General features: G+C 45.3%; 1 protein-coding gene across 2 annotated transcripts in view; it reads left to right on the top strand.

Annotated features, from left to right (window-relative positions):
* The first annotated feature begins 5,569 nt into the window (after positions 1 to 5,569).
* The window catches only part of PPM1H (protein phosphatase, Mg2+/Mn2+ dependent 1H), a 186,265-nt gene continuing 178,994 nt past the window's right edge, over positions 5,570 to 12,840 (top strand). The window contains exon 1 of one of the 2 annotated variants that reach the window (XM_088454370.1): positions 5,570 to 6,089. In XM_088454370.1, the coding sequence (XP_088310496.1) occupies positions 5,857 to 6,089 (233 nt within the window). In that variant the 5' untranslated portion in view covers positions 5,570 to 5,856. The remainder of the gene's footprint in view (positions 6,090 to 12,840) is intronic. The other variant, XM_088454369.1, reaches the window with a different exon arrangement.

Consider the following 12,840-nt stretch of genomic DNA (forward strand, 5'->3'; position numbering starts at 1 on the left):
GTAGAGGCACTGTTAGACTCTGGTAGCTTGGTGACACTGATGAAAGCTGAGCTGGTGAACCCCTTGAGGCGTAAGGGGAAAACTGTTGGTGTGACCTGCATACATGGGGATACTCGATATTATGTTACTGCCAAGGTGAACATCGAGACACCATGTGGCTCTGCCATAGTTTCTTGTGGGTTTGGTGCCTGGTCTGATGTGCGATGCAATATTGGGGAGAGAATTTGCTCACTTCTGGAAGTTGTGGGAAAGCCGTTTTGTTCCAGAAGTGAACAACCCCGATCCATTTGAGAAGGTTATCGATGTAGTGGAGGAGGGAGTTTCTTCTGAGTCAGAGTTATTCCCTTTTTCTACTATGATTGGCGAACTAGAGAATGCAAGCGTGACGGTGGCCCGCCAACTGATGTGCCTCCCACTGAGGTGGGAAGTGTTGTTGGGCCAGTTGATCGTCTGCCTATTATAGAGGTGCCGATAGTGAGAGAGCACCTGGAACAGGCTCAACGGGCACAGCAGAGGGTATACAACCGCAATGCTCGGTTACGCAGCTTTGCTCCGGGGGACAGAGTGTTAGTGTTGGTTCCCACTGTGGAAAATAAACTTTTGGCTAAATGGCAAGGGCCCTTTGAAATCTTAGAAAGAGTGGGACAGGTCAATTACAAAGTTTACCAGCCGGGGGAAAGAAAGCCGGAACCGATATACCATATAAATCTGTTAAAGCCCTGGAAAGATAGAACGGTACTGTCGGCCATCCGAGCCCCTCCAGTAAAACCAGGGCCCTTAGTTCCTGAAGTGACAGTGGCAAAAACCCTGTCGGCAATTCAACAACGAGAGGTCAAGGAGTTTCTGGTTAGAAATAGGGTGGTGTTCTCTGACGTAACTGGGAAAACCTCGGTCGTTAAACATGACATCATCACTGACCCAGGAGTTAAAGTTAATCTAAAGCCCTATAGGTTACCAGAAGCACCAAGAGCATCGGTGTCGAAAGAAATTAAAAATATGCTAGAGTTAGGGGTTATTGAAGTATCACATAGTGAATGGTCAAGTCCCATTGTGTTGATTCCAAAGCCCGACGGGAGTGTGCGTTTCTGCAATGACTTCCGAAAGTTGAACAGTGTTTCAAAATTCGATGCCTACCCGGTGCCACAGTGGAGAAGGAGGCGTTGGCCATAAAGTGGGCGTTACAAACTTTTAAATTTTCAGTGGAACACAGGCCAGGGGGCCTGTTGTCTAAAGCAGACGCGTTGTCACGCGTTCATTGTTTGGGGGCTTCAGTTGTTCCGCCCCATAGGTCGAAACAAAGGGGGGGGATATGTGATAGGATCACTGGTAAAGTGGTCTGTGACAGGGACATTTATCCCAGATTCCTGTCTTATGTGTTTTAAACCTCCAGGAGAAAGTCTGCAGTGTAGCAGGCTTGAGTCTCGGCTTTTTGAAAAGCCGGTTTGGGACCTGGGGGTTGTGGGTGAGAGGAGAGGGAGGGCTCCACCCACAGCCACTCCAGGTTTTGGTTCTCGCAGCCTGGTAACAGGCTTGTTAGTTTTCCACCTGAGAGTGGCCAATATAAGCCTAGTTTGTTTAGGGCTGATTGTCTCACCTGGGAGAGCAGACAGGGAGTTTGCTCAGAGACACTTGAAAATCTATCCGTGAGTGTTGTGCTGTGCTTTTGTTGCTGGTGAGGGCATTAGGCCCTGCCAGGTTCTGGTAGTGAGGGAACCTCTTGTGAAGTTAGAGCCCCGACAGGGCTAGGATTTATGTTTATGTTTTCTTTATGTTATTTCTGACGTTGTACAATAAAGACTGGCGCCGACCATCTTGTACTCGAATCCAGACTGGCGTACTGTTTCCCAGCTGCTGTGTGTGTAAGGAAGGAGACCTCTACCCAGGAGAGGGACCCCTAATCTGACTGTGTCACAATATATATATATATATGTATAGATCCAGAACAGGAGGTGGTACACTAAGATGCGGCAAGAAGCTGGTTCAAGATTCTGTTGGTAGTGAATGTGGAAATGTTTTGAGTAGAAAAAACGGCTTGAGGCCCGTACTGAAGAGTTTGATAATTGATTTGGCTTTGAGAGCCATTGTTGTGGCTTGGAGCCCGTGCTGAGGAGAAGAAAATATTTGAGTTGGCTTTGAGAGCCGATGGAGCGGCTTGGAGCCGATGATGACGAGTTTGACAATTGATTTGCCTTTGAGAGCCGATGTTGTGGCTTAGAGTCCGTACTAAAGAGTTTGAAAATTGATTTGGCTTTGAGAGCCGATGTTGTGGTTTAGAGTCCGTATTGAAGAGTATGACAATTGATATAGCTTGGAGAGCCGATGCTGTGGCTTGAGCACTGAACAAGGTACAATGTCATGATAAATAGTACTTAGATTTGAGTACAAGTTATTGTACAAGTTTGCGTAAAAATTAGCGTCCAAAGACCTGACAGACAGTACATAAGTTTGAGTACAAGTTAGTGTACAAGCTTGTGTACAAATTAGCATCCAAAGTCTTGACGGACAATACGTAGGTTTGAGTACCAGTTTGTGTAAAAATTTGAATCCACAGTCTTGACGGAAAATACATAGGTTTGAGTACAAGTTTGTGTACAGGTTAGTACAAATTAGCATCCAAAGTTCTGACGGACAAAACATAGGTTTGAGTACAAGTTTGTGTACAGGTTTGTAAACAAATTAGCATCCAAAGTCCTGACGGACAATATGTAGGTTTGAGTACAAGTTTGTGTACAAGTTTGTGTAAAAGTTAGCATCCACAGACTTGACGGAAAATACATAGGTTTGAGTCCAAGTTTGTGTACCGGTTAGTACAAATTAGCATTCAAAGTCCTGACGGACAAAACATAGGTTTGAGTACAAGTTTGTGTACAGGTCTGTGTACAAATTAGCGTCCACTGACCTGCCGAGAATGCTGATTCGGCTTGGAGGGCCCTCACTGTCAGTGCAGCTAGGAAGCCGTGGGTGGGATATGGAAGCCAGAGCACAGCACGGGAGTTGATGATGCGGCAAAGGGAGCCATAGGAGAGGCCACAAGAGCCGGAGGCAGCTGGGAGACAAAACCGAGCAGATGGAGCTCCTTCAAGCAGATTTGACAGGAGAATCCACAGAAACGCTATAGGCGGCAAGGCGGCAAAGGTCCGGCATGTACAAATAGGAGGATCATCCAATCAGATTGTGCGATGGACAGTACGTGACCTCCTGAGGTGTGCCAAGCGCCTAGCACCTGAGGAGACCGGAACAACCGCGTCATGCACAGGTACATTTCCGGAGGGAGACAAGTCGTGACTGCAACTTGTAACACTTTCTGGAGAGTTACAACTTGCAAGGACTCCATACACGTCCCAGGAACCTTTTACTATCATTTTGGGACACCGTGCATTGCACACACAGCGGTCGGAAGTCAGCGGGTCAGCTGCTCCTACTGAGCCTCTGAGGCACATGGACCATTAAAACAATAAGCTCGTGACCCACGTATAGGAACAGCCGCACAGCACCAGGTACCTTTTACACCAGGGTAGGTTTTTCCGCAGACTGCAGCTGCCGAACACCACCCCGCACCTGTTTCCCTCTGTGCCCTAGGAGTTACATCTTTGCTCCGACCTACTGACTGTCGGCACAGAATTCAGCGCCCAGAGACATACGGATTTTCTATCCACAGGAGACTGTTTATGATCACAGAGACCCATGTACTCACCTTCTCCGCTTCTCTGGGCTTTCCTCCCATTCCCCTACACGGTGACTACATCAGGGAAAACAGGTACTGTACCCTAAGGTGATTCTCGGACCAAGACGTGTGACACGACCTGTTTTTATAGGGGGTTGTTACATGGCCCATGCACGGGCACCTCATTCATATACTACTCGACTTGTGGTTCTCCTTTCCATCGGGACTTTACATTGAGTCAATTGACTAAGAATTTACTGCAATGGCTTGATACTGAAAAGTAATTGCTGTAAATGTTCTGTGGAATCCGTTTGATATATTATCATAATACGTTGAAACTGAATACGGATCAAAGCAAGTTTGTTTTTATTATGCCCACCCTCCAGTGTTCAATTTATGTGTACAGGCTATGATCTTTTATGTTTTTTTATGTGGGGATTTTTTTCCTAATTTTATTTGTGAAAGAATCTATTTTTACTGTTATATTACACTGTTGAGTATTTATATTTTCATAAGTATTAAAATATTTCTCATTGATTGAATGCTTCAAGCGCTGCCTATTTTTATGTGACATATATTTCTATAATATACCAGGACACTACCTGTTTATTTGTTGCAGCAGCTGAAGCATCTATGGCTAGGGAATAACTAGTTCCTGTGTGTATTTATAAGAGGACTCATAATAGAGCTACTAATTGTTTTTTTCTACTCCAGTGTGTCCAAGATGGCTGCCTCGTCTGTACTCTCTTGTGTAGCATAAACAATGCATGGTTCTGATGATTTTGTAAGGATCGTGTATCTCACCTATGCATCAAGTATGCATCACGGCACAAAATCACATGCATGCCGCTGTTAATTATGCTGGTATGCATGAAGATTTGCGGGTAACTTGCAAAGGAAAGCTCTCCCGATAAGAGCTGTTCTTTATGATAGAAGGACTTCTGGGTTAATGACCCAGAAGTCCCTGTGCGTATGGTCATATGACGCACGTGCCACAGGGGGTGTTCTGATCCCTCTGACAGCACATGGCGATAAGAAGACCGTAGGTGTCTATTGGGCAACGTTGCCCACCTGGTCCAAGCTATAAAACCTTTGCTCTCCAAAGCTTGGTGCATATGAGAAATGCAGACAAACCCCCAAAAACTTAATTTTTTTACTGCAAAACTGATAATAGTGCATCCTGCCCTAATGTATCTTCCCCATCATGTGCCTTTACTTCCCGACATTGGCTATTCTGCCTCAGGGTTGCCAACTTCCTGGCTGCCCCTTCTGGGAGGGGACAGCCAGATCGGCAAATCAAGGGTGTGTGGCCATAATTTTTGGGCGGAGCGGGGGCTTGGCCACACGATCACATGATTTTGGCACACGCCATTACACAATGCTGACCCCTCCCCCCCTGCTGCCGAGGATTATCTTATTACTGCAGAGGGGGGGCAGAGGCTTGCCTGCCTTTCCGGGGGGCTGGGAGCGGCACCCGATTTCGGGAGGCACCTAGCCGAATCGGGAGGATAGGCAAGCATGTTCTGCCTGTAGTAATACTATGAAACCTGAAAATGGCTGCCTCATCTGGGTCCTTTGTGGGTAGGATGATTATTCTTTGGAACTGATGACCCAAAATATTTGCCTCACCTCTGTATTAGGTTCTTGGTTTCTGTAAAGTGCATTGAGACCTACTGAATAAAAACACTCTAGAAATTATTAATAATAAATTAATATAATTATAATAAAGTGGATGATGCAACTTGGCAGGTGTGTAATTATACAGTTCCTTCCATTCATTCCGACACTGACAAACAGATATGATTCTCCAGATAGTATCTTTCAGTATGTGCTGCTTACATGCCAGCATATGATACCGCCGCTCTAGCAGTACGTACAGGTGGGAAGGGGCAGACAGGTAGGAAGAGTGGGCAGCAGCAGTGTACGTTGTGTGTACACGGAAGATGACACCGGGCTAGCTGTTTGGTCACATGACAGTGTGCGGGTCACATGATGGAAGGTTTAGCCCCGGGATGATGATCACACACAACAGCGCTGAGGAGAACCTGCAGCGCCGGCAGCTCCCGTCTCCCACTTTCCTCTCCCCGCAGCCCGGTCCATGTAGCGCTCTGCCCGCAGGCAGGGGGAGGCAGATCTGACGGAGGAGGGAGCCCATTGCCCGCTGCCTCTCTCAGCCGCCTGCCGCCTGTAATATGCTCACTCGGGTAAAATCTGCTGTGGCCAATCTCATGGGAGGAATCATGGCTGGCAGCTCCGGCTCTGACCATGCCAATGCCTCTGACTTGCCTATGAGGTTCCCATATGTCAGACCCGAGTTCCTGGGACTGTCGCAGGACGAGATTGAATGTTCCGCGGACCACATCGCCAGACCCATCCTCATACTGAAGGAGACCAAGCGGTTGCCCTGGAGCACGGGCTATGCAGAGTGAGTACCGGCCACAGCTCGGCCTGTGCACCGTGCATGTAGCGCTCTACTCAGGCTGCAAACATCCCAAGGTCATGTCTGTAGCCCAGGCTGGTATGTTGCTGCTGGTATAATGAATGATCTGGTGGCACATACCCTACTAGTGACACTGACAGGGCAGTGGGGGGCTTCCCGGGTGTGATATGTCTGTATGGTGAGGGCGTCCTAGGTGTTTCTCATCATGTACTCCAGGCCTAGGAGATCTGTGTTTCCTTTCAGGTGAATTCATTTTTATTTATTTATTTATTCTTAATACTGTAGAAACCTTTTGTACAGTATATGTATGTGGGGACTATTGATGTGCTAACTGTGCTCCTTTACCTTGTGAGACAATTACAGACTAGCAATAATGATCTAGTAACAGGATAATTCATTTGTCACTTAACTATAGAGGCTAGAAAGTGACAGCACTGGCGTTGTTGGGATAAATGGTCTGAGTCATTTTTAAAATGAAATGAAAGTATTTGGCATAATGGCGCCAGAGGGTGTTACAGACAGCGGACGGTAGGCAGTGCTGAAACTTTAGGACTTAATTTTCAATTTAGAAACTGTTGGCATATGAGCTCAATAACTCATCATTAGAGAGGGAAAGGTGAGACATCACACAGGTGGTACCTGCATAATAAACTATAACCAAAAATGCTTGGGGGGTAATCCTCACCATTACAGCTACTAAGAAGGGTGACGGAGAAAAGTGTCCTACAAAGTGGTGTCCTATTTTGTTAACGATACATATTTCTATTACTTATCGTATATGGTTAAACCGACATTCTTCATAAATCTGTTTTTAATCATAAATGTATAATTTGTTCGTATTGTGTCCCTCACATTGAGTTGAGTTTCTGAGATGTTTTTGTACATATGTTTATTTTACTTTGGCTGTATAGTGTCTTTTATTCATAATGCTTGGAACGGTATGGAGTTCTGGATAACGGTCATTTTCTGTCATTTGGACCTCAGTGTCTGATATTTCCTAAAGTGCATTAAATAACTACCCTCATTTTTCATCATCCCGCAGTGCCATTATTTAATAACTAGTTTCTAAGGAGAGACACATAGTGATCCTTCTGTGTATGGCATGTTCAACACAGTAGCAGTAGTTGTTTACCGTTTGTTTTACTTTTGTTTTTCAGAACTTTGTGGATAAAGGTTTTCCAGATAATAGTCCCCTGTCTGTAGCTTAGGCAATAGTGCTTCTCTTTGTACACTTCTCCAGTGTCCCTTGGTTGCCATATAACTGTAATATGTGCTTGGACACCTTGGTACAGCCTAGTAGCTTACCATTACAGCACGCTCTAATATGGTAAACCATAAATTGTTTTTAATCTTTTATTGATATTTAAATGTAATAATTTTAAAGTAATCTGATTAGGCAGACTGCAATTAGGCCTTTATTTTAGGTTTATCTTTCTGCTCTTATATTAAGTCTAGGGAGTCTTCAAATAATCAAAGTATAATATGTGATGGTAGATGAAAATCACACTGCCCATCTAAATTCATATTTTTTTCCTTTAAATGTTCAGTGCTTGTTTTTTATTACTATTATTATTATTATTTTAGAATTACAGTAACCTTTTGTTTATTCGCATAATGTTTCAATTTCACTACTGTGTTATTCTTCTCCACCTCTGTTGGAGCACTATACTTACTCTCTGTAAAGTAATATTTCCTCACATGTCCCCTAAATATGCTATACTCCAATTTTAGGGCATGGCCTGTTGTTCTAATACTTCTATCCCTCTGTGGATAGCTTTCCTCTTGTACCTTGATATATTTGAAATCTTCTGATCTACCGCCACCACAACTCCCTTCCTACTGTGCTCTAACTTTTATGTATATTAATAATGTCTTCTAGTCTTTCCATGTCAGTTTTGTGATGTAGACTAGTGATGGGCAATTTACATTACCTTTAATCTCAGGAATGAAAGAATGGTCCCAAGTCGACCTTGACACCCCCACTTCATTCATCTCAAAATGCCTCCCCCTCCCATTTGATCCAAAATTTAACCACGTGCACCGCAGACCTCCCACATGTACTGAAAACACCACAAGCCCTGAAATGCTAAAGGCATTCCTTCATATATTTGTCATTGCAACTAGATACTTCTCTATTTTAATATCAATAATAATTGTCACCATTAAAGATATTGTGGTTCATGTACAGATCTTTTTCAAGCTCTCCCTGTAACCTCTCCATCTTTTGAAATCATTATAACAACTCTGTTGTCTATCCTTCATCCAATATCCTCATCCACCTTTGGAACCAATCCCATGCGTTCCAATTATTTTTCAGTCTTCACTGTGTGACAAGGTCTAGGGGTGGGCAATCAAGCTGTTGTTGAACTACACATCCCAGCATGCCTTGCAACAGTTTTAGGATAGTCAAATACTGTGACAGGGCATGCTGGGAGGATGCAATCAGGAAACCGACGGTCGAAATGTCAACCGCCGGCTTCCCGGCAGGGTACTAATGATAGGCGTCGAAATCCCGAAGCGTGTCATACTTACGCCGGGAGCCCGATGCCTGGCATACCGAACAAAGCTAAGCCGGGCGGGGGGCTCGACAGCCTCTTGGAGGGTTAGGTTGGGGGCTCCTGGAGGGGGGGGACTTATGGTTAGGCACCCCCCCCGGGAGAGTTAGGGTTAGGCTAGGGGAAGGGGGGGTTAGGTTTGGGCACACCCAGCGGGAGGTTAAGGTTAGGCACCCGCCTGGGAGACTTAGGTTTAGGCTGCGGGGACGGGGGGGGGGGGTTAGGTACTAGGGGTGGAGGTTAGGGTTAGGCACACCTAAGGGAGGGTTAGGGTTAGGGGGGGTAGGGTTAGTTATAATTAAATCCCCTGTCGGGATCTTCACCACTGCCGGTCTTCCGGTGTCGGGATTTGAACCGCCGACCATTCATGCTGATTCCATGCTGGGATGTGTAGTTCTACAAAAGCTGCAGCGGTGGGAATTTATTATCCACCCCTAGCTCTAAGGCAGGGGTGGGAACCTTTTTTTCTGCCGAGGGCCATTTTGATATATATATATTATAATTTGCGGGCCATGTGCCAGCCACGCCCCTCCGTGTGATGTCACAGGGGTGGGGCCACAATCACCAGTGATTACAGCAGTGCCCGGAGCATCCTGAGGATGCTCTGGAAAGCTTCAAGGACAGCGGTGTGACCGCCTGAAGCATGCTAATCTAGGCAATCTGCTAGCCAGATGAGGCTAGCAGAAAAAAGCTCTTGAGAGCCAGATAAAATGATTCCGGGGGCCTTATACGACCCCCGGGCCTGCTCTAAGGCCTTCCCAAAAGCTACATAAATTACATCTGTGGCTCCACCTTTACCTATTACCTGAGTCACACAATAAACAATCAGGTTTGTTTGATTCGATTACCTCCCAGTAAATCCAGGCTGCTGCTCGGTAATTTGCAATTTTTGGGATTAGAGTTATTTATTTCTTTCAGCTGCGTTTCCAGTAATTTCCTGAGCAACTCTTGTATAAAAGGGGAAGTAGAGATGTTCTTTTCCAGTCTGGAACTAGAGTTCTTTGATATATCATATATGGCTTGTCTAATATCAGTATTGTGTGAACTCTGGCCCTGATTCAGAGCCGGACGCTCTGACAGAGCGCTCGCTCTGAATCAGGGCCGGCCTTCTTGTTTTTTAGAGCGGCCTCCTGGCCGCTCGCATAGCTGTGGGTGACCACCCACAGCTATAGCGAGCGGCCAGGAAGATGGTCGCGATGGTCAAGACCATCGCGACCATCGGGCTTGCGATGAGACCCTTGTGGTAGGGTCTCGTTGCAGCAAGCCCCAGAGAGATTTCGGCCGAAATCTCTCCCACTGACATCACTCGTGATGTCAGTGGGACCTCCCCCAAATGGAGGCGTTCACATGGGAACGCCTCCGTTTGGCCAGCCACTCCCCCGGCCCGCCCACCAAAGGGGGCGTGCTGTCACTCAACATCGACAGCACGCCCCCTTTGGTACGAGACCCGGAGCGACGGTTTGCCCGTCGCTATCCGGGTCTCGCGCATGCGCATGACGGAGCCGGCTCCGTCGTGCGCATGCGCACTGGTCCACCATCGACCCGCTTGCGAGCGAATAGCGCTCGCGAGCGGGTCTGAATCAGGCCCTCTGTCTGGATACTCTTGTCTTTAAATGGACTCATGTCTAACTTCTCTTATATTCTTACATCTTAACTGAAGACCCTTCTCTCCTACAAATACTTATTTAGCTCTGCTACTTCCCTCCACTTATTTCTCCTGCCACTTACAGTTCTGGTCAAAATTACTGGCACCCTTGAATTTTAATACATCATATACAATATCCCCTGAATAAAAGGAATGTAGTGAATTGGCTTTGGTCTATAGACACTGTTGTCTAGCACAGAACAGCTAGGAAGAAAACCATAACAATTTGAAAAAGCAGTAGGATGAAAAACTATACAAATTGAAAGATTGCCATGACACAATTATTGGCACCCTTTTGAGCCAATTAGATCAATTTAAAAGAAAGAGCTAGATCAGACTCAAATGTGATAAATTATAAATCAGTCTCCTGTGATAAATTGCCAGTGCTCACATGACTTGAATGATAGATTTAATATTAGAAAAGGTCACATTTTATTCTGTTACTTTGTCACAATTGTAAAGACAAGAGCGCTGTCTCATAAGAAATGCTGTTATCAGCCCCCAGTAAGATCCGCCACCTCAGTGAGCCAGTTGCTGTCCGTGACTGCACTGGCTGCACTGTGACTGGCAGTAACCTCCCATTGGAAGTGCTACCTGCCAATCATACAAAGGGAAGGCAGTCCCAGGGGGAGGTGTTCCCTATTTTTTTTCCAATCTGCTGACACAAATGTCTGTTGCTTTTTAGAATTGTGCTCTTTAAATGTTCCCACTGCTCCTGTGCACCATTCATATGCTACTAGTAGAGTAGCTACGAAAGGCTGTTCTCTTAAAAACCTTTCTATCTTGTGTGATGTATGTCTTATGCCGCGTACACGCTTGCCGATTATTTTGAACGATAAACGACCAACGACGCATGCTCCCGCTGGTCATTTATGATATACCCAGTCGGCTGTACATGCAGCCCAATCTGGGGATATCGTGAGCGATGCCATGCTGCTCAATGGTTTTAAGGACATTTTCCTTAATTACCATTTTATTAGTATTCATTAACACAGGAGATATTACTGATATTTCCTGGTTAAGTCCTCCTGCGTTCATTTCCTCACTCCCCATGCATTAATATGGGGATGTAGAAATTAGGCTATTCATCAAATTCCGAAAATTATGTATTTTCGGAATTTGATGGTGTTACTATACGCTACTCTGAGATGGCGTACAGCGGCTTATACTTACCTGCTTTCAGCATGAGCAGGTCCTCCTCGGCTCCCTCCGTCACTCCCTCGTCCCTCCTTTGGCTCCGGCTGCTGCTCCAACTGTGTTCTCCTGGCAGAACACAGTAAAGTTTAAGCAAAATATATATAATTTTTTTATTAACTTTACTGTTTTCTCCTCTTCAGACGTGAGGTCGGGGTCTGCGGCTGCAGCGGACAGGTAGGTGGGGGATAGGGAGGTGAGCAGAGGGGGGTGGAAGGAAGGGTTGGGGGGACACAGAATTACTGCAGCTGTAGGCAATACTGCTCATGCGCCGCTTTTATGAATGTAACAGCGCATGCGCAGCACTGATTCCAGCTGCGGGTAGATAGGGAAAAGTATCTATTTCCCGAAGAGCTGTCATCACAGAAATGACAGCTTTTCGGAATAGATACTTATGGAGAGGAGGAATGATTAATTCCTCTTGCAATTAGGTAGAACTCCATACAAGCTCTAAACCTAATTGCCTCCATCGATATTTTAGTTATGATGAATAAGCCCCTTAATTTGTACCTCTCCTTTTAATTGTTTTATATATATATATATATATATATATATATAAATGTCCTCCATTAGAACTCTGTCCAATTACTTTGCCTGTGCTGGACGTCCACTGATTGACTTAGCATGTAGAGCAAGGATTCCAAATTGTATCCTTTCTTAATAAAGTATAGCTTGGTATAGTTGTGTTCCAGTGCTGAATTTCATTACATCATGGAGCCGTAATAGACTCTTCTCATATTTATTTTATGAATATCTTCTAATAAACTGCTTACATTACTCACTTTGTTATCTCTGTTATGCGTAGTTATTTGTAGTGGTAGGTAAAGTGTTGGGCACTTCTGGTAAATTTTTCCGTTACATTGGAAGTCAGTGAAAGTTAACATGGTCTTTGCAGGTTATTAGTGTAAACTTGGCACCATTACTATTTGCTCAGTCTGAAAGTTTGGAAACCTTGCTAGTAAGTACTTGATAACACTTCAGCTTTCAAATGTTACTGGTAGACAGCTAAAGCTGGGTACACACTAGACGATATCTTGAACGATATGGCCGATTCCGACACATCAGAACGACAAATCATTCATATTGTCCAGTGTGTATGCTCTATCATGATGTCAATGTGCGTTCCAGCAGGTCGTTGATCGCATCTTCAGATCTTTTGTACTTGCAGGAAGATTTGTCAATCTCGTTAACGATTCCCCTCTGATCGTGCAGTGTGTATGCACTACCGAGCAACGAACAACATGTCATTCTGACCCAGACTATGCGATCGTCACTTGACAGGCATTCCCTGGACACTCCCCTCCACCTGCTTCATGCTGGCGATATGAATGACACAGATGCA

This window comes from Taudactylus pleione, unplaced genomic scaffold (genome assembly GCF_031769625.1).
Source record: "Taudactylus pleione unplaced genomic scaffold, aTauple2 ptg000040l, whole genome shotgun sequence".
NCBI lineage: Eukaryota > Metazoa > Chordata > Amphibia > Anura > Myobatrachidae > Taudactylus > Taudactylus pleione.